The following is an 18,747-nucleotide window of genomic DNA, read 5'->3' on the forward strand; positions in this document are numbered from 1 at the left end:
GTCAGATCTCGTGATCGGATGGTTGTGAGCCACCATGTGGTTGCTGGGACTTGAACTCCTGACCTTCGGAAGAGCAGTCGGGTGCTCTTACCCACTGAGCCATCTCACCAGCCCCCTCATCACTGATTTGTTATCAAGTCAACTGTACGTAAATTTTTTTTCTTGTATATAAAATTTCAGTTGTGGAAAACACATTGTCCCATTTGGAAATTACTACTTTTTATTTCATGTGAGTACACTGTAGCTGTCTTCAGACACACCAGAAGAGGGCATCAGATCCCATTACAGATGGTTGTGAGCCACCATGTGATTGCTGGGAATTGAACTCAAGACCTCCAGAAGAGCAGTCAGTGCTCTTAACCGCAGAGCCATCTCTCCAGCCCCCATTTGGAAATTAAAATTACAAACCCAGCATGATATTTAATACCAGAATTTAGGAGGCAGAAACAGGTGGATCTCTGTGAGCTTGAGGCCAGCCTGGTCTACAGAGTAAATTCCAAAACAGGCAAAGCTACAGAAGACCCTGTCTTGAAAAAAAAGCAAACCAACCAAACAAAAAACCAAAACAAATAAAAAATAAAAAATTTAAAATAGATTAAAAAAATTAAAAAAAAATTCCAAACCCAAAATAAATCTTTTCCATGGCCAGTGTTCTTCAGCTGGCTTTGAAGACACTATCCTTAGCCTGCCGTCAGTGTTTCTATGTCAGTGTCTTCATTAATACGGACCCTGGCCTGGCTTCCTTGGTTTCCTGAGACTATCTGACACTTTCCATTCTTTCTGCTCCACGTCTCCATGCTGCTGTGTCCTTGGCTGGCTCTCTACCACCTCCAGCCCATCAAGCTTTCTCAGGTCGGTTTGGGTTCATGCCTCACTGGAGAGCAGCCTGACAAACCTGGAAACCTTGGCTGAGCCAGGTGTGCCAGCTTACATCTGTAACCCAAGCATTCAGCGAGCTGAAGGGAATGGATTAACTGAGTTTCAAGTGGGCCTGGGTGGCACAAGCTACCGAGGAATGCTAGAGTGAGACCCTATTGTAATAAGCAAGCAAACAAACTCAGCCCTTGGTAATAGAGAAAGTAAAATTCCAGTGGGATGTAGTAGCTCCAACCCATAATCCTAGCATTTAGCATTTAGGAGGAGGCTGGGGCACAAGGAACACTGGCAGGATGAGGCCAGCCTAGATGTATAGTGAGACTTGCCTCAGCATCCTCCCAGGAGAAGGAAAAAAACAATTTGTTTTCTTTATGCAATTCTGCTGTCCTGGAACTTGAGGTGTATACCTGGCTGGCCTTGAACTCACAGAGATCTACCTGCCTCTACCTCCCAGGCACTACTACTGTCCAATGGAAAAAAAAAAAAAGCCGGGCGTGGTGGTGCACACCTTTAATGCCAGCACTTGGGAGGCAGAGGCAGATGGATTTCTGAGTTCGAGGCCATCCTGGTCTACAGAGTGAGTTCCAGGACAGCCAAGGCTATACAGAGAAATCCTGTCTTGAAAAACCAAAAAAAAAAAAAAAGTTTTGTTTTGTTTTTTGAGATAGGGTCTCTCTGTATATCCTTGGCTGTCCTGAAACAAACTCTATAGACCAAGCTGGTTTCAAACCAACAGAGCTCCCTCTGCCTGTTTCCCAAGTGCTGGGACTAAAGACATTTGCCAAAACTGCTCAGCTAAGAAGTAAAATTTTACTTGTCACATATTTAATAGACTTTTAATAAAAAGCCAGAAAGAAGGTAGTGCTAAAACTCAGGTGTGTGTGGTGTGTGTGTGTGTGTGTGTGTGTGTATGTTCACACATAGGCTAGAGGATTTAAGGTGTCCTGTTCTAGTGTTCTTGGAATTATTTCCTTGAGACAGTGTCTGTCACTGTACTTGGAGCTAGGTGGCAGCCAGTAAATTGCAAGGAATCCCCATCTCCATCCCCCACGGTTCACGGGCGCTCGCCTTCCTCCACAGCCCTGAGGTTACAGGGGAGTGCATAGCAGCCACATCTGACTTTTATTGGGGTGTGGTGTGGGGATGGGATTTGATTTGGTCCTCATATTTGAGCAATTCCCAGTGAGCTGTCTTCTCAGCCCTCTTTGTTTTATTTGGATATGGCCAGCCTATGCAGCCCTGGGTGACCAGGTATTGAATCTGTTTAAGTATAGCTCCTGCCGTTGTCTTCCCAGTGCTTGGATTACAGGCATATATCACCATGCCCACCTTTCACATCATCCTTGATGTTCTGAGGGTCTTTTACATAGCCTGGCTGTCTTGGAACTAGTTATTTATACCAGGCTGGTCTTAAACTCAGAGCTCCACTGCCTCTGCCTCCTGAGTGCCGGGATTAAGGTGTATATCACTATACCTAACAGATTTTTTGTTGTTGTTGTTGTTTTTTTGTTTTGTTTTGTTTTTTAATTTTTTTTTTCCAAGACAGGGTTTCTCTGTATGGACCTGGCTGTCCTGGAACTCACTTTGTAGACTAGACTGGGCTCAAACTCAGAAATCCGCCTGCCTCTGCCTCCCAAGTGCTGGGATTAAAGGTGTATGCCACCACTGCCTGGCCAGTTTTTGTTTTTTAAATTCAGGATTAGGTATATACCACAGATAATCCTGAAGTAAACATTCACTTAGAAAAAAGCCTAAATAGAGTTTTCAAATTTCTCAGTGTCACCTCTCTGACTGGCTCCTACTTTCTCTGAGTCTAAACATTTATTTATGAATGAAGCACAAAAGCCACTCCAGGCAGAGATTATCCACAGGGACATGATGGGATTGAAGGGCCTCCCTGAATCCTTACATTTTACGGATTGGCATCTGGCTGAAGAGCTGTGGCACTGACCCATGTGAGACCAGGGTTTGGCGGTTGGGCTTATTTAGTCCACAAGCAAGTTTTGCCAGGACCTGGAAGAAAAGAGAGCAAAAAAAAAATCCTTAATATTGTTAAGATAAAAGCGTGCATGCACACATACTGATAGTTTCCACATGAAGGCACTTCCTCAGTCCTACACTCTTCCATTCTCAGTTTTCCTCAAGGCATTGCTTTCCTTTTTCATCTATTTGAAATTTTTCTCACAATAGGTTTTAAAAAACAGAGAAGCCAGGCGATGGTAGTGCACGCCTTTAATCGCAACACTTGGGAGGCAGAGACAGGCGGATTTCTGAGTTTGAGGCCAGCCTGGTCTACAAAGTGAGTTCCAGGACAGCCAGGGCTACACAGAGAAACCCTGTCTCGAAAAAAAATAAAAAAAAAAAAAAATAAAAACAAAGAAAACCAGAGAAGAAACTTAAGGTCACTTCTTATTCATGTAAATTTGAAAATGCTAAAATAGTCCAAGGACGTGAGTGTGGAACGAGCAGAGGCTTGAGGCTGGCCTTGGCTCCCTACACAGACATACAAATAATTAGGATGGTTTAGAGATGTTTACCCCACCCCCACCCCCATAGACAGATACACATCTACATATGATTATTCCTTAATTTCACTAGTAAGAATCTTTTTCTTCCCTTTAAGACATAGTCTGTGATGGCTATTCTTGGTTGTCACTTTGACCACACCTGGATTAACTAAAACCCAAGTGGTTGGGTATGCCTGTGAGGGAGTTTCCCCTCAATTAATTATTTGAAATGGGAAGACCCACTTTTAATCAGGATCTTTTGAAATGGGAAGATCTGTCTTCAGCCTGGGCCACATCTTCTGCTGGCAGCCTATATAAAGAACACAGGAGGAACCTTGCTCTCTCTCCCTGCCTGCTTGCTCTCACTGGCAAGTCCATTCCTTTCCTGGCACTAGAGCTAGCTTCGTTGGGATTCTGGCAGACACTGAAGGCCAGGTGAGACATCCAGCTCCGAGGACTGAACAACTATTAGATTCTTGGACCTTCTGTTGGTAAACAGGATTGCTGGACAAGCTGGACTAGCCTGTAATCCATTCTAACAAAGTTCATAAATATATGTATTCATTCTATACATTCTGTTCCACTAGGGCAGTTGTTCTCAACCTTCCTAATGCTACAACCCTTTACTATAGTTCTTCATGATGCAGTGACCCCAACCATAACATTATTTTTGTTGCTACTTCATACCTGTTAACTTTACTACTCATAAGAGTTGTGACTTAAATGTGTGATATATAAACTATATTCAACCCCTGTGAAAGGGTCTTTTGACCCCCCAAAGGGGTCATGACCCATAAATTGAAGACCACTGCTATTGAGAACCCATGGTCTCTCTATTATCTGGCCCTAGCTGCACATGAACTCACTATGTAAACCAGGCTGGACTGGAACTCCCAAAGATCCACCTGCCTCTGCACCTCTCTGCCTCTGCGCCTCTCTGCCTCTCTGCCTCTGCCTCTCTGCCTCTGCCTCTCTGCCTCTGCCTCTCTGCCTCTGCCTCTGCCTCTCTGCCTCTGCCTCTCTGCCTCTGCCTCTCTGCCTCTGCCTCTGCCTCTCTCTCTGCCTCTCTGCCTCTGCCTCCCAAGTGCTAGGATTAAAAGCATGTACCACCATGCCCAACTGTTAGTAAAATTCTTTAGTAACTTCAACAAAACAATATTTAGTATGATTCATATTACATTAGGAATATTGTTTCTCTTCCTTCCATATAACTAGAAAATAGAAAATTATTCTGTGCAGCTAGCAACTTTCCTTCCGTTAGAGGGAGGAAAGGCCGGCAACAGCCTGGCCAGCTACTGCTCAGCTATGGAGCCTTGGTTGAGCTGATGGACATCCCAGTCTCACTGCACTTTAGCATGCTAGTTAGAAAACCAGGTATTATTCTCCTGGAACACTGAGAATTGTCTATGTTCCCTATTGTAAAAATACTAGTCCAAATTAAAATTTTACTACAGTCTTTCTCTTATTGTCCCCATATCTCTAAAGCCTGCAAACTGCATTTGAATCCCAGCACATTTGAAACAAGCAGGGCATAATCCTGCAAACACCCCAGCATTGAAGGGGGAAGACACAGGAAGACCTCTGGGGCCTGCTGGCTGCTCTCATAGCTCCCTCTCCTCCAAAGAAATTATAGTTTTAGGTTCAGAGAGAGACCCTGCCTCAAAAGTACAGCACAGGGGTAATAACACATATGCATACATCATACAAACATAGTTTTACACACACACACACACACATATATAGATACAAGGGAGACAGAAGCATAACATATCCAGGCAATTTCATACAAGGAAACAAGAAAGCTAGTGTCGTGGCACATCCCTACAATCGCAGACCTTTGGGAGGGAGAGACAGGAGCAGAAGGGCACACATGTATTACCCACAGTGGCTCTCAACACAAACTCTGAATACCCACCAATATCCTTGTTGTACTTAACTAAAACTATGAATGCTTCTCTTGGAAGTCTACAGTAAGCCTTTACCTTATTGTGTGAGATTCCAGCTGAACACTGGAAGCCAGTCTTACTCTCTATGGCTGCTCTCATTTCTTCCACAATCATGGCTCCCACAGTCAGCCTGAGGTCTGGAGAGGTGGGATCATCACTCTGAAGAGAATCAAGCCACTGAAGCAAGCCTTGTTTCCGAATAGCCTCTGAAAAGAGCAGAGGTCACATTTAGACGTTTGCTTGTTTTTGCTTTTTTGAAACAGGGTTTCTCTGTGTAGCTCTGGCTATTCTAGAACTCCCACTATAGACCAGGCTGGCCTCCAACTCAGAGATCCACCTGCCTCTGCCTCCCAAGTGTCGGAATTAAAGGTGTGCGCCACCACTGCCCAGCTAACATTTTTTTTTAATTATTTTTAGTCATGAATCACACAATATTTGCTCAAGGGCATACTATATAAATCATAGTATACGGATGGCATCAAACTTAACATGTAGTAGGCTGCATGATCTAGCTTTCTCTAAGTCTGCACTATAAAATCACCCAGTGACACATTTCCCAGAGCAAATCCCTTACATTAAGCAGCACATGGCTATAGTTACCATTCAATGCAAAAATGATTTGACTTTGGGCTGCACATGGTAGCACACACCTTTAATTCTAGCATTCTGGAGACAGAGGCAGGTGGATTTCTGTGAGTTTGAGGTCAGTCTGGTCTACAAAGAGAGACCAGGTCAGCCAGGGTTCTGATACACAGAGAAACTCTGTCTCAAAAAAACAAAAAGAGGTACTTAAGATATACAACTTCATTTCAAAATTGAATCTTATCCACGTGTGTGTCACTGTAGGCCATGTGTGTGGTCATGCTCTGGCTATCCTGGAACTCACTCTGTCCCAGACTAGCTGTGAACTCAGCAATCTGCCTGCCTTGGCCTCCAGAGTGCTAGGGTAAAAGGCGTGCAACTGCCAGTACCGTCAGGCTCCTTAAACTTCCTCTTGAACACTCTTCTTCACTAGGAAACCCTCAGAATTGCTGGGATGGCAGTGCAGACCTACAACCACAGCAGTCAGAAGGTAGAGGGAGTAGGATCCACTGCAAGTTCACGGCCAGCTTGGTCTGCCTATCAAGCCCTGTCTCAAAAACCAAAACCAAGCTGGGTGTGGTGGCACACTTTAATCCCAGCACTTGGGAGGCAGAGGCAGGCAGATTTTTGAGTTCAAGGCCAGCCTGGGCTACACAGAGAAACCCTGTCTCGAAAACCAAAAACAAAACAAAAAAAAAACAAAAACAAAACAAAAAAAACCAAGCCCAGAAAACATTCATGATTTACTCAAGCTTAAACTTCCACTTAAGTATTTACATTATTTTAGAGAATGATTCCATATAAGTAGTTTAAAATCCAACCAAAAATATCTTTACAACTCAGTTTAGAACTATTCATGATAGTGAATTCAATGATCATTCACAAATTCACAGTTGTGAAATAGAATAAAATGTGATTACACAGCAAAGGAAATACAGACATGTTGGTTTAAAGATGCAGTAATGAGATAGGTATAGGGCAGAATACCTGGGAGAAGAAAAAGTCCAAACACCATAGAGAAGATGGGTCAGACGAGCACGCAGAGGAAACCTTGCCACCCTTCAGTGACTACTGCATCCCTCCACAGCTGCCATGTCTGCTGCCAGCATCCTAACCATGGCAAGTGAGCAACACTTTCCCGCTCTGTATGTTCCCCTTGGTGACCATGACCTGATCCCGCTGAATACACGCACACCTCCCTCTCTGACCCTAAGCTCGGGTCTTTAGCGCCCATCCTCCCTGCCACCTCCTGACAGAGCAATTCCTTTATGCTTATGACTGTGCAAACATTCTAACTCAACATAACTAAAATCAAGCACAGCTTCTTTCTCAAAGGGTCCCTCTCCCAATGCCTTGTTTTTAATAAAAGCTTAGAATTTACCTAACATTAACTTTATTCTTTCATTTTCTACTGTGTAGTCAGCCAACAGAGCCCACTTCAAAACAGTTTCCTGTATCACTTCAACTCCCCTGCTTCACTTAAACTACCTTAACTCTTTGGGAGCACTGGCTGCTCTTCCAGAGGACCCTGGTTCCATTCCCAGCACGCACATGGCAGCTCACACCTGTCTATAACTCCAGTCCCAGAGCTTCTGACACACATGCAAGCAATACACCAATGAATATAAAATAAAAATAAATTTTAAAAATATATAACATTTTAGAGGTCAGGGGAAAACACATACATGGAGGTCAATAAAGAGTGTGCGGGAGTCGGGGCTTCGCTTTCACCGCGCAGGGATTGCGCTCAGGCCAGCAGGCAGTAAGTGCCTTTACTGGTGTGAGGGTTTGAATGAGAATGGCCCCAGAAGCTCATATATTTGAAAACATGGTCTCTAGTTAGTACAAGCTTTGGTGTTTAGGAACAATTAGGAGGTGTGTCCCTGGGGGTGTGATTTGCGGTCCAAAAGCCCATGCCCATGACATTTCTTGTTAGGTCTCTCTTCTTTGTGGCAGTTATCACGCATATAAGCTCTCAGCTACTTCTCCTGCACCATGACTGCCTGACTGGTTCCTTACTCCTCATGATAGTCATGGACTCACCCTCTGACACTATCAGCCCAATGATCTCTTTCTTTTGTAAGTTGCCTTAGTCATGGTACCTGCACAGCAATAGAAAGGACACCTACAGAGCAATATCACAGGCCCAACCTCCCCAGCCTCTTCCCACGTGGTTTGAAGGTGTACTAGAGGACAAGCACTTGCTGCTACACCGGAGGCCCTGTGTTTGTCTCCAGTGCAAAACACAATAGACACCTCACATCTATGGTAGCACAAGCCTGGTACCCTTGTGGTTCCAATAGCTAGGGAGCAGGTTAAAGGATCTGAGGACAGCCTAGGCAGCACAGAAAGGAGGCAGGGAAGCTTTCATTGGGATGTCAAACAAATTAATACAAAGAAAAGACCCTTCTCTAGAGAGGAAAAGTTAGGTTAGTCGACTCTGCTCCTAAGGCCTCCAGTTTAAAAGTCTGGTGCTGGAGAAATGCCTCAGCAGTTAAGAGCTGCTCTTCCAGAGGACCCAGGTTCAATTCCTCACATGTACATAGCAGCTCACAACTATCAATAACTATCAGTAATGCTAATTGCATGGGACCCAATACCCTCTTTGGGCCTCCTCCCGCATTGTACACCTGTGGTCCAAAGATATAGACACAGACAAAACACATAAAAATAAATAAAAAATGAAAAGACATATACACAGACACAAAACATAAAATAAATAAAGAATGAAAAGCTCATTCTGCTTAGTGTTAGTGAAATCAAGAAACTAAATGACAATAATATAAATTAACCTGCAGATGAAGCAATCACTCAGTCTCCACCTTCCACTGATAGCACTAAACTGCCCTGCCATATATCTGAAGAGATATTAACTATCAAACATTTTACGGTTTCTTATCATGCAAATACCCACAAAGATAAGAGTTTGTTGTATCTTTTCATGATCCATACAGCAGTAATTTAAGTTTCCTTGCAATCATTCTAAAAGGAATCAGCTTAGCCACGAAAAGCAGCAGGAAGCAGAAGTAATAGGATGCTATACAAGTACCTTTCTGAACAGTCTCTTCTACTGTAGGGCCTCGGGGCAACCCTTCAATGTAAGTGCTTGGCAGCAAATCTGCTGAGATAGGCTGACCTTGTAACTTTTGAAGTCTTTCTTGTACAGCACTGGTCAAATCTATATAAGCCTCATCGATGCTGGCACGTTCAATCACAGCAAAATAAGACATTATCTCCATCACTTCAACACTAGCTTCCCGGTACCTAAGTATAAGGATCACACATGCAGGCAATAAGTGGATACAAGCTTGTGGCTGTCAACCCCATGTTCTTTCCATAATGAACAAGAATATCCATAAGCAAGTAGCAAGTGGCTTAATAGAGATGCAACAATTACACAACTGAAGGGAACAATGGATAGGTAGAAAAGCAACAGAGACGAGGAGGAGAGCACATCGCAGCAAAGCCTGTTCATGCAATGGCTGGCACCATACTAAGGTTAACAAAGCACGCAGCCCTGAACATACACCTCTGGGACAAGGACCTCTCTAGAAAAAGAAAGAAATGCCTAGCATTCTGCAGCAGTCTCTGTTCGCTTGTCCCTTTCCTAGTTATAACAACTGAACAATTTTTTGCTTCAGAGTCTATCTTCAAACAGCTACAATTTACAGAGAACATGACACTCATCAGACCAGATCTTTCTTATGACAGCACTCTCACTACAAATTGACTGACTATGGACTTCAATTTCAGTTACTAGTGTTTGAGAGATATAAGTCAATCACTCTGAATATACTATCATTCAAACTATAAAGACAAGTGCCTAGAATTTGGAGATACATCTGGGGAGACGGGCTACCTTCTTTAGAGGAATATGTCATCATAGATCTACTTAAAACATGGGATAGTCTTTTGTCAACTTGACACAAGCTAGGGTCATCTGGGAAGAGAAAATGTCAAACAAGAAAATGCCTTCACCCGATAGTCCTGTAGGCAAGTCTGTAAGGCATTTTTTAAATTAATGATTGCTGTGGAAGGCACAGTTCACTGAGGGCAGTGCTACTCCTAGGCAGGTATCCTAGGTTATATATGAAAATAAAACTATAAAATAAAACTATATATACATATATATATTAATAATAATTAAAGAAAAAAGAGGGCAATAATTTAAAAAGTGAGAATTACTGATTATCTGAATTTTCTCTTACAATCTTTATCTGCATTAGGAAAAAGCCTCAAAAGAAACAAACAAACAAAAAAACTAGGCCGGGCAGTTGTGGTGCACACCTTTAATCCCAACACTCAGGAGACAGAGGCAGGCGGATTTCTGAGTTCAAGGCCAGCCTGGTCTATAAAGTGAGTTCCAGGACAGCCAGGGCTACACAGAGAAACCCTGTCTCGAAAAAAAAAAAAAAAAACCTAGTGTACAATACATACACTCATACACAAGCCACAAAAAAATACTCTATTGTGGTAGTTTGTATGTCTTTAGAGCCTCTCAAGCAAGTTACTGTTTTGAAGGCCCACAGGGAGCAGCACTATTAGGAGGTGTGGCCTCGTTGGAGGAAGTGTGTCACTGTGAAGACAGCTTTGAGGGTTCTTAGTGTGCAAGCTCCACCCAGTGTTGAGCAGTCAGTCTCTTCCAGGCTGCCTTCAAATCAAAGGTAAAACTCTCAGGTCCTCCTCCAGCACCATGTCTGCCTGCTGGCTACCACACTTCCCTCCATGATGATAACAGCCTGAACCTCTGAAACTATAGCCACCCCCAATTAAATGCTGTCTTTTCTAAGAGTTGCCTTGGTCATGGTGTCTCTTCGCAGCAATAGAAACCCAATCTAAGATATGTTTTTGTAAATAGTTTTTTTTTTTGGTTTTTCAAGACAGGGTTTCTCTGTGTAGCCCTGGCTGTCCTGGAATTCACTCTAGACCAGGCTGGCCTCGAACTCAGAAATCTGCCTGCCTCTGCCGACTGAGTGCTGGGATTAAAGGTGTGTGCCACCACGCCCGGCCATAAATAGTGTATTTATAACCTGGTATCTTTATTAAAATGATTTTAAATTGCCAGGTCCTTTAAACTCTCTTCCCAAACATAAAAACCCACAACTGTTCATCATTTACTATGATTTGCTTTGTGCTTTGTTTTGTTTCCTGAGGCAGAGTCTCATATACGCCAAGTTGGCATGAAACTTACTCACTAGCTATCTGGGGAGGACCTTGAACTTTAGAGCCTTCTGCGTCCATATCCTAAGTGCTGGGTTTACAGGGATGGTTTTTAAAATAAACGGTTCTGTTTAGGTTAGTGAAGTGTGCTTTTCCCCAGACTTTGAAGTCAACAGCATACACTTACAAAAGGTACACTGCTAACATAGTATGCAACACTGCGTGTCTATTAACTGAATTACTTCTGCTTTACGGTTGAGCTGTTTTTGTTGTTGTTATTCAAGTCAGGGTTTTTCTGTATAGCCTAGGCTGTCCTGGATCTAGCTCTGTAGACCAAGTTGGCCTTGAACTCACAGATCTGCCTGCCTCTGCCTCTGGATTACTGAGATTAAACCTGAGTACTTGAATTAAAGGCATGCACCATCATTCCCCTGCCAACCCCCTTCCCTGAAAGCTACTATCTTTTGTCAATTGTATCTTTAGTCTTCCATTCACCTGTCGATTCTTCAAAGCCTGGTGCCTATACCATGCCATGCACCATAGTGTGCTATGGTTAGGTGTGCAGGACGTGTGGACCGTGCCTTAAGAGGAACTGGCATGGAACAAGTAGGGTTGAGCATATTCAAACCCTGAAAATCTCAAACATTGAGATTAGACTCTCATCCTGAGAGCAACAGGAATAGGGCCAGCCCCCTCCCTGTTTCCAGGCCTGCCTGGAGCATGTAACCCAGAGAGCCCCAACCAGGCGGTCACTAGTAGTCAGGCACGCAACAGAGCACCTGAAGGCCTCTCCGTGCTAATAAGGCATCTCAGGACCTCGGTTTTCAGACAATGACCCTTTTCCACCCCAAGTATTCTCATGCTCAAAACTATATAACCCTTGGTTCACCCCCAAAATAAAGGGTATGCCTTCAAACCTACCCTGGATAAAAAAGTATGAACAAGCTAAGACCATCTCAGAGAGTTGCTTCATTAAAGAGCATCAGAGAAGGCCTTAGTCTAAAAGGGCAACTATATGGGTGCTGGCAACTAAGCCTGGGGTCCTCTGGAAGGGCAGCAAAAGCTTTCAGCTACTAAGCCCTCTCTCTAGTCCTTATGCAATTACCTCTGTAATGGCTTTATTACGTTTGAGTGTGTATGTGTACATACACACATATGTGTGGAAGTCAGAGGACGACTTTTGGAAGTTGGTTCTCTCTTTCCACCACCTCTACCCACTGAGCCATCTCACTGGCTCAGTATAAAGTTTTAATGATAACTGTTCTATCTACCTATCTCCTTACCCACCCAGCTACCTAAAAACCAATCAATCTATCACATGTCTATGCGCCTTTGCTTGTGTGTCAGAAGCTAACTCGCAGGAGTTGCTTCTCTCTTTCCACCATATCGGTTCCAGGTAGGAACACTGCTGGGCCACCTCCTCAACCAAGTCATAACAGATTTAAATTCAATTCTAGCACTCGGGAGGCAGAGGCAGTTGAAACTCTGAATTCGAGAGCATCTGAGAGAATTCTGAGGTCTACAGAGCTAGTTCCAGGATAGCCAGGGCTACACGGAGAAATCCTGTCTTGAAACAAACAAACAAAATATGTTTTTTAAAAAAATTATGCGAGGGGAGGGGGTATAATATGTGCACCTGACTGGAAGTGCTCTCAGAAGCCAGAGGCCTCCAATCCCTCTGTTGCTGGGGTTATAGGCAACTGTGAACTGCCCAGTGTGGACCTGGGCACCTCAAGTCCTCTGCAAGAGCTGTTCTTAACCATTGGGCCATCTTTCATCTTCCCATAATAATTGATTTTTTTAAAAAAAGAATTATTTAGTTTATGTATGAGTGCTCTATCTGTATGTATGCCTGCATGACAGAGGCATCAAGATCCCATTTCAGATGGCTGTGAGCCACCATGTGGTTGCTGAGAATTGAACTCAGGACCTCTGGAAGAGCAGCCAGTGCTCTTAATCGCTGAGCCATCTCTCCAGCCCCAGTAATTGATATTTTAAATAAGGAAGATGATAAATGGTTCCATAGAGGCAAGAACTATTAAAAGCAATAGTGAAACTGTTACTGAAGTGCACATGAAATATTTAACTCAGACACCAGATGCTGACAGAATGCTTTCATATTAGTTTAAACAGCAGTTTATTGAGCAAGGAGCAGCAGGCTAGCAGTAACAAGTATCCCTGTAAATGTTTTTAAAGTGTGTTCCTTGGTATTAAACCCAGGAGCTCACGGATGCTAGGCAATCACTCTCCCTCCGAGCCACACTCCATCCCAGGAAACACTTTCTGACTCCTCTATGTTCATTTACAATGCTTTTGCTTACTTGGTGAGGTTAGCTTTTCCACGGGACTCACGAACTTGTGCCAGGAGAAGATCTGGACATAACTTCTTAGCATCATCCGCCCACATGTTTCTAGTGACACCAAATGCTCGGGCTTCATAGCTAACTGCAATAATTCTAAAGTTAGAGGGGAGAAAAAGAAACAAAACCAAAAATGTTACATGATGCTATTATTCAATCCCAGACACAGCAGTTCAAAAATCTCAAAAACAAGACCTACAACACAACTACTGACTTTCCATAGATTAAGACACTAATAGAGCCCAGGGTTAAGAGCACTGGTTGCTCTTTTTACCTGGGTGGCTACAACTGTCTTGTAACTCCAGCCCCAGGGGATCTGACACCCTCCTTTGGCCTCTGTGGGTACTGTATGCAGGTGGTACAAACATGTGGACAAAATACTCATATACATAAAAATACTTTAAAATACTATGGGGGGGGGGGCTGGAAAGATGGCTTAACCAATAAAGCACAGGCAGTGAAAACAAGCAGACTTGAGTGTGGATTCCCAGGACCCACAGGAAAAGCTGGGTGCAGTAGTCTATGTCTTTAATCCTAGGTCTGGGAAGGGAGCTTGCTGGCCCAACAGCAACCTGAATCAGTGAGCTTCAGGTTCAATGACAGACTCTAAAACAAAGTGAAGAGCAACTGAGGAAGAAGACCCTCAATATTACCTCTGACTTGTCCATGCATGCACACACATGTACACAAACCAGTCATGACACTATCATGATACATACCCACCACCTTTCCATGATTTGTACTGTACAACTGCACAAGGTTTATTCCTCAAATGAGGATTTTGCCGCTGTTCCACTTGTACAAAAAAGCAGTCCATGTCTACAAGAGCAACCACTCGATTCTGCCCAGGAGCCATTTATTTCTGGAAGACATTTATAAACAGAAAGATACACAATCTAAAACACAAAAACACCCCCACTATATTTCTACCAGATGTGGTAGTGCACATCTTTGATCTCAGTACTCAGAAGGCAGAGGCAGGCAGATCTTTCAGTTTTACATAGCAAGACTCTGTCTCAAAACAGTAACTACCATATATTTACATTCTAATTGATGAGCCACAACAATAGGAATGTGAAAACTAATAAGAATGAAGGATATTTCATGTTGACATGAGAATAAGCTAGTATAACTTTATGAAGGTGATAGAATATTTAAAGCTTTAAGTATAGTTCTGCTTGGCTCAAACGCTACTTGATCCTCCTGCCTCTACCTCCCAAGTGGTGGGATTACAAGCATGCACCATCACATCTAGCTACTCATTCTAAGAAAAAGACATTCGTAAAAGATACACATATAGCCAAAAGTTGCCTGACTTAGCTGCTGCTCTGTTGCTGTGAAGGGACATCATGACCAAGGCAGCAGAAAGCCTTTAACTGGGAGCTTGCTTACAGTTCTAGAGGGTTAGTCCATGATCATCATGGCAGGAAGACAGGCATGGTACTGGAGCAGTCATTGAGAACTTTATATCTTGATCCAAAGGCAGAGAGAGCAAACTGGGCTTCGGGGTGGGTTTCTGAAACCTTAAAAACAGCTCTTCCAACAAAGCCATTCTTCTAATTCTTTCCAAACAGTTCTACTAAGGACCAAGTATTCAGACATACAAGTCTACGGGTCTGTTTTCACCCAAACTACCACAGTGCCTAACAATGGACTTAGCATCATCCATCACGGAGAAATGAAAATTAAAACCAGAGAACAAAACACCAACAATGTACATCACTACGGGGAGAGGACCAAGGAGTATTCTAGTTGATTGGCAGATCTCAAACATAGATTTAGGGAAAAGAGAAGAAAATGTTCTGTATCAATCAACCTCAGAGTGAAAATATTCAGGAAAAAAAAGCATGCAATGAAAGCACCTGGACACTTCCCATCATTCTCTAAAAGATACAAGTTATCTATTCACACAGTTCCAGGTGTTACAATTTGGAGTATTTGGGGAGTGTTGCTCAACTTTAGAGCTCTTTCCTAGCATTCTCAAGTCCACAACTTTAAACCTTAGCAAGTGTCTCTGTGTGCATGTCTACGTATGTAATGGCATAAATTGGTCATATGCCAGGAAGGGCATCCTGGAATCTGGAAATTCCAAATTATTCTGTGAATTTGGAAAGATAATAAATATATGTAATATCATAGCATTCATGAAGAGTTGGGGGTGTCGGTGAGACAGGGTCTCCCTGAGTAGCTCTAGCTACCCTGTAACTCACTCTGTAGACCAAACTGCCTCCTGAGTACTGGGGCTAAAGGTGTGTGCCACCATAAAAAGCAAATTTCAAATCTTGAAATACTTTTTAGAAACATTTGGCTATGGAGCATGGTGGCACAGATCTTAAGTTCTAGCACTCAAGAGGCTAAGACAAAAAGGTTTGAAGTTCAAGGCCAGACTGGGTTACATAGAAAGTAGGAAGAAAACACAGACACACATAAATGAAGAAGATAATCTAACACTATGTAAATATCCCGTTTCTCTGCAAATTTTCAATAACTATGCAACTATGAATAGATCCGACCTGTGAGGACTACTTTGTGATGTTTAGTGATTTTCTATTTGTGCAATTTCTTTTTTTGTTTTCAAGAATGGTTCTGAATGCCATGTAGTCCAAATCGGCCTCAAAACTTGCTCTGCATCCAAGGATGAGCCCCGAGCTGCTTGCTCCTCCCACCAAACGCTGAGATGACGCAGACAGTCTTAAAGGCTCTCGAGACAATTCCAATGTGCAGTAGCTTTGCATACCAATGGCCTATCACAAATAATACTTTACAGAAACACAGGAAATTCATGATTTAAATACAAGAAACAGGTTATACAGATGAGTGAGCTAGCACCCAACTGTAACTTTAAACAGTTATTTTTCAAATAAACAATCACATTGAAAACAGTGCCAAGCAACTACTACTACAAAGCTGCAAAATTACTGTAAAGAAAATAATTAAGAAGATACTGAATGTTCAAAGCATTAACACCTTACAAATCTCGCCCCTCACCTAAAACAAAATGATCGTACGTTTAGAAACCTTTTACACTTAAGTCAGGCGTCCTTGTGCTCTGGCGTGGCTTTTCTGTAGTACTGGAACAGATAAAGCTAGAAGGTGGCAAATGTATTGTCGCAATCAATACAGGATAAGTACCATATTCAATATAAATATCAGAGGTAAAACTGGAAGCGAAGCTGTGATTTAAGGGCAACAATTTACTAAGTGGAAAAACACCTCCTAAAACATATGCAGGATAAGAGATGATACAGCCTTAAGTCTTTTATGTGTTCCTTTCGTACTTTTATGTATTGGCAAAGTCTGCACAATGCCAAAACGTAAAAGACTACGTAAATTTGGGATGGGTTTTGTTTCGTGAGGCAGGGTCTCACTTTGCAGCTCAGTCTGGCCTCAAACTGGAAGCAATCCTCCTGCCTCAGCCTCCCAGAGGTATAGTTGGGATGCGTTTTCCAACATCTCAGTTCATCCCATTCTGTACAAAAGCACGTTTGGGAGTCGGTCGTGTAGTAAGACGCACGAGAAAATATGGACCAGTGAAGAGGAAGGTTTAAAAATTACAAGAAAAACTCTTTCTACAAGAAAACTCTCCTTAGAGACACTCTTAGAGCCTTCTCTCCCAGTAAGCATGCTTTTCATTTCGGCCCAGTCACCCCCAAGTAAAAGCGACAGCCAAGGCTTCAAAAGCCATCCGATATAGCGATCCCGAGCCGTGTTTTAATGTCCTTACCAAGGCGACACCTGTCAAAACTGCCAAGAGCGAAGCTGCGGGCTCCGGGCGGAGTCCAATGACAGCGTCTAGATGTCGTCGTCGCCTTCCCAGGAGCAAGTGAGTGTAATCTGATAACACAGATCCGAGTAGGTAGCCCTAGGCTCCCGCCGAGCCAACAGCCCTTCCAGCCTGCAGGTTTACGCCCCACAGCAAGCCCAGAGGAAATTTGGAGTTCAGCACCGCGCGCGCCGCGAGGGACGGTTGACGCGCCTGCGCACCGCGGAACTTCCGTTCCCCAGCCCCGCCCCGCCAGGCGCGGCCGTCACCCGAAGCGGCCACTTCCGCGCGCGCATGCGCCGTGGCGGCTCCGGCGCATGCGCAGCGCTGGGTTCTTCCCAGCTCCAACTTCTGGGACTCACGCTCCTCCCTCCCGTTTCCCCACCCCCAGCCCGCCGCGGCCCGGTATCAACGTGTGGTCCCGCCAGGGGAACTGTGCGTAACCTCGTGCTCCCGGGACGCCGGTGGGGTTCCCGGCTCTAGCCATGGAGATGGAGCAAGTGAACGCGCTGTGCGAGGAGCTAGTGAAAGCGGTGACGGTCATGATGGACCCCAGCTCTACCCAGCGCTACCGGCTGGAAGCCCTCAAGGTAGCTGGGGTCCTGGCGGCCTGGGCCTGCCCCGAGAACCCTATCCCAGGCTTCCCTCACGGCCTCTCCAAACTCAGTTTGTCTCCTGCCTATGCGGCCTTTGATCTTCCCACTGCCCGTGGGGAGGGTGGCTTCTGGTCGCGGCCCTCACCTCCTCCCACTTGAGTCTTTTCTTGCCTGCGCGCTTGCCTTTGCATCACACGCAAGGGTCCCTAACTGTTGCACATCTCCTCGCCATGTCTCAGTGGCTTTTTTGCCCACTCCTCACTTCTCTTCACTCTAGATCACACCGCGGTCTCCACCCACGCAGGCTGTGCCGGCTCTGACGCCGGGGCAAACCCCACATTCCCTGGCGTTCCGGGAGCGCACGTGCAAATTCCTGCCCCAGTGCCACCTTCATTCTTCCCTGCTGATCACTCCAGACTTGTGCTGATTCTAGATCCCCGTGTGTCCATTTTCTTACATCCTTACATACCTCTATCTTTCGAGTCTTGGCCATCTCTGGGCTAATTTGTGACGCTCCTTCCTCGTTTATACCTGTGAGATAGTCTCCGGCTGTTTTTGCGCGAAGACGAGCTTTACCACCGGCTTTGCATTTATTTGCACCGGGGCACTTTGGTTTCCTGGAAGTAATTCTCTTGCGTCCCGGGTGCTCTCTGCGCCAGGGTCTAGTTCAGCTTTTGCTATTTGGGAACGCTAATACCTTCAACAGAGCTTCTCTCTATTAGAGTAAGCGCCAACATATAGATGTATGTGGCACAGGATTTGGAATCAAACAACTCTGTTTGCTTTGTCTTTGATTGTGAAGAATTTTACATAGGCAAAGAAACAGAGCACCAGAGTGATCCCGAATAGGCCTGTGACCTAAACTCAGATGATACACAGATTTGCTTGTTCACTGACTCCTCCTGGCACCCTTAGTTTTGAAAGCTAATTCTAGGGGTTGACATTCAACTTGTATGG

General features: G+C 44.2%; 2 protein-coding genes across 3 annotated transcripts in view; one reads left to right on the plus strand and one right to left on the minus strand.

Annotated features, from left to right (window-relative positions):
• Positions 1-17,400, minus strand: part of Polh (polymerase (DNA directed), eta (RAD 30 related)) — a 31,287-nt gene extending 13,887 nt beyond the window's left edge. The window contains exons 1-6 of one of the 2 annotated variants that reach the window (NM_030715.4): positions 17,156-17,400; positions 14,151-14,293; positions 13,393-13,527; positions 8,961-9,175; positions 5,366-5,535; positions 2,786-2,889 (exon numbers count right to left, since the gene is read on the minus strand). In NM_030715.4, the coding sequence (NP_109640.1) occupies positions 2,786-2,889; positions 5,366-5,535; positions 8,961-9,175; positions 13,393-13,527; positions 14,151-14,287 (761 nt within the window). In that variant the 5' untranslated portion in view covers positions 14,288-14,293; positions 17,156-17,400. The remainder of the gene's footprint in view (positions 1-2,785; positions 2,890-5,365; positions 5,536-8,960; positions 9,176-13,392; positions 13,528-14,150; positions 14,294-17,155) is intronic. The other variant, NM_001364947.1, reaches the window with a different exon arrangement.
• A 169-nt stretch (positions 17,401-17,569) lies between these two features.
• Positions 17,570-18,747, plus strand: part of Xpo5 (exportin 5) — a 40,788-nt gene continuing 39,610 nt past the window's right edge. Inside the window, exon 1 of the mRNA NM_028198.3 lies at positions 17,570-17,784. Coding sequence (NP_082474.1) covers positions 17,680-17,784 — 105 coding nt within the window. The 5' untranslated portion in view covers positions 17,570-17,679. The remainder of the gene's footprint in view (positions 17,785-18,747) is intronic.

The sequence above is a fragment of the Mus musculus genome, chromosome 17 (assembly GCF_000001635.26).
Source record: "Mus musculus strain C57BL/6J chromosome 17, GRCm38.p6 C57BL/6J".
In the NCBI taxonomy this organism is placed as follows: domain Eukaryota; kingdom Metazoa; phylum Chordata; class Mammalia; order Rodentia; family Muridae; genus Mus; species Mus musculus.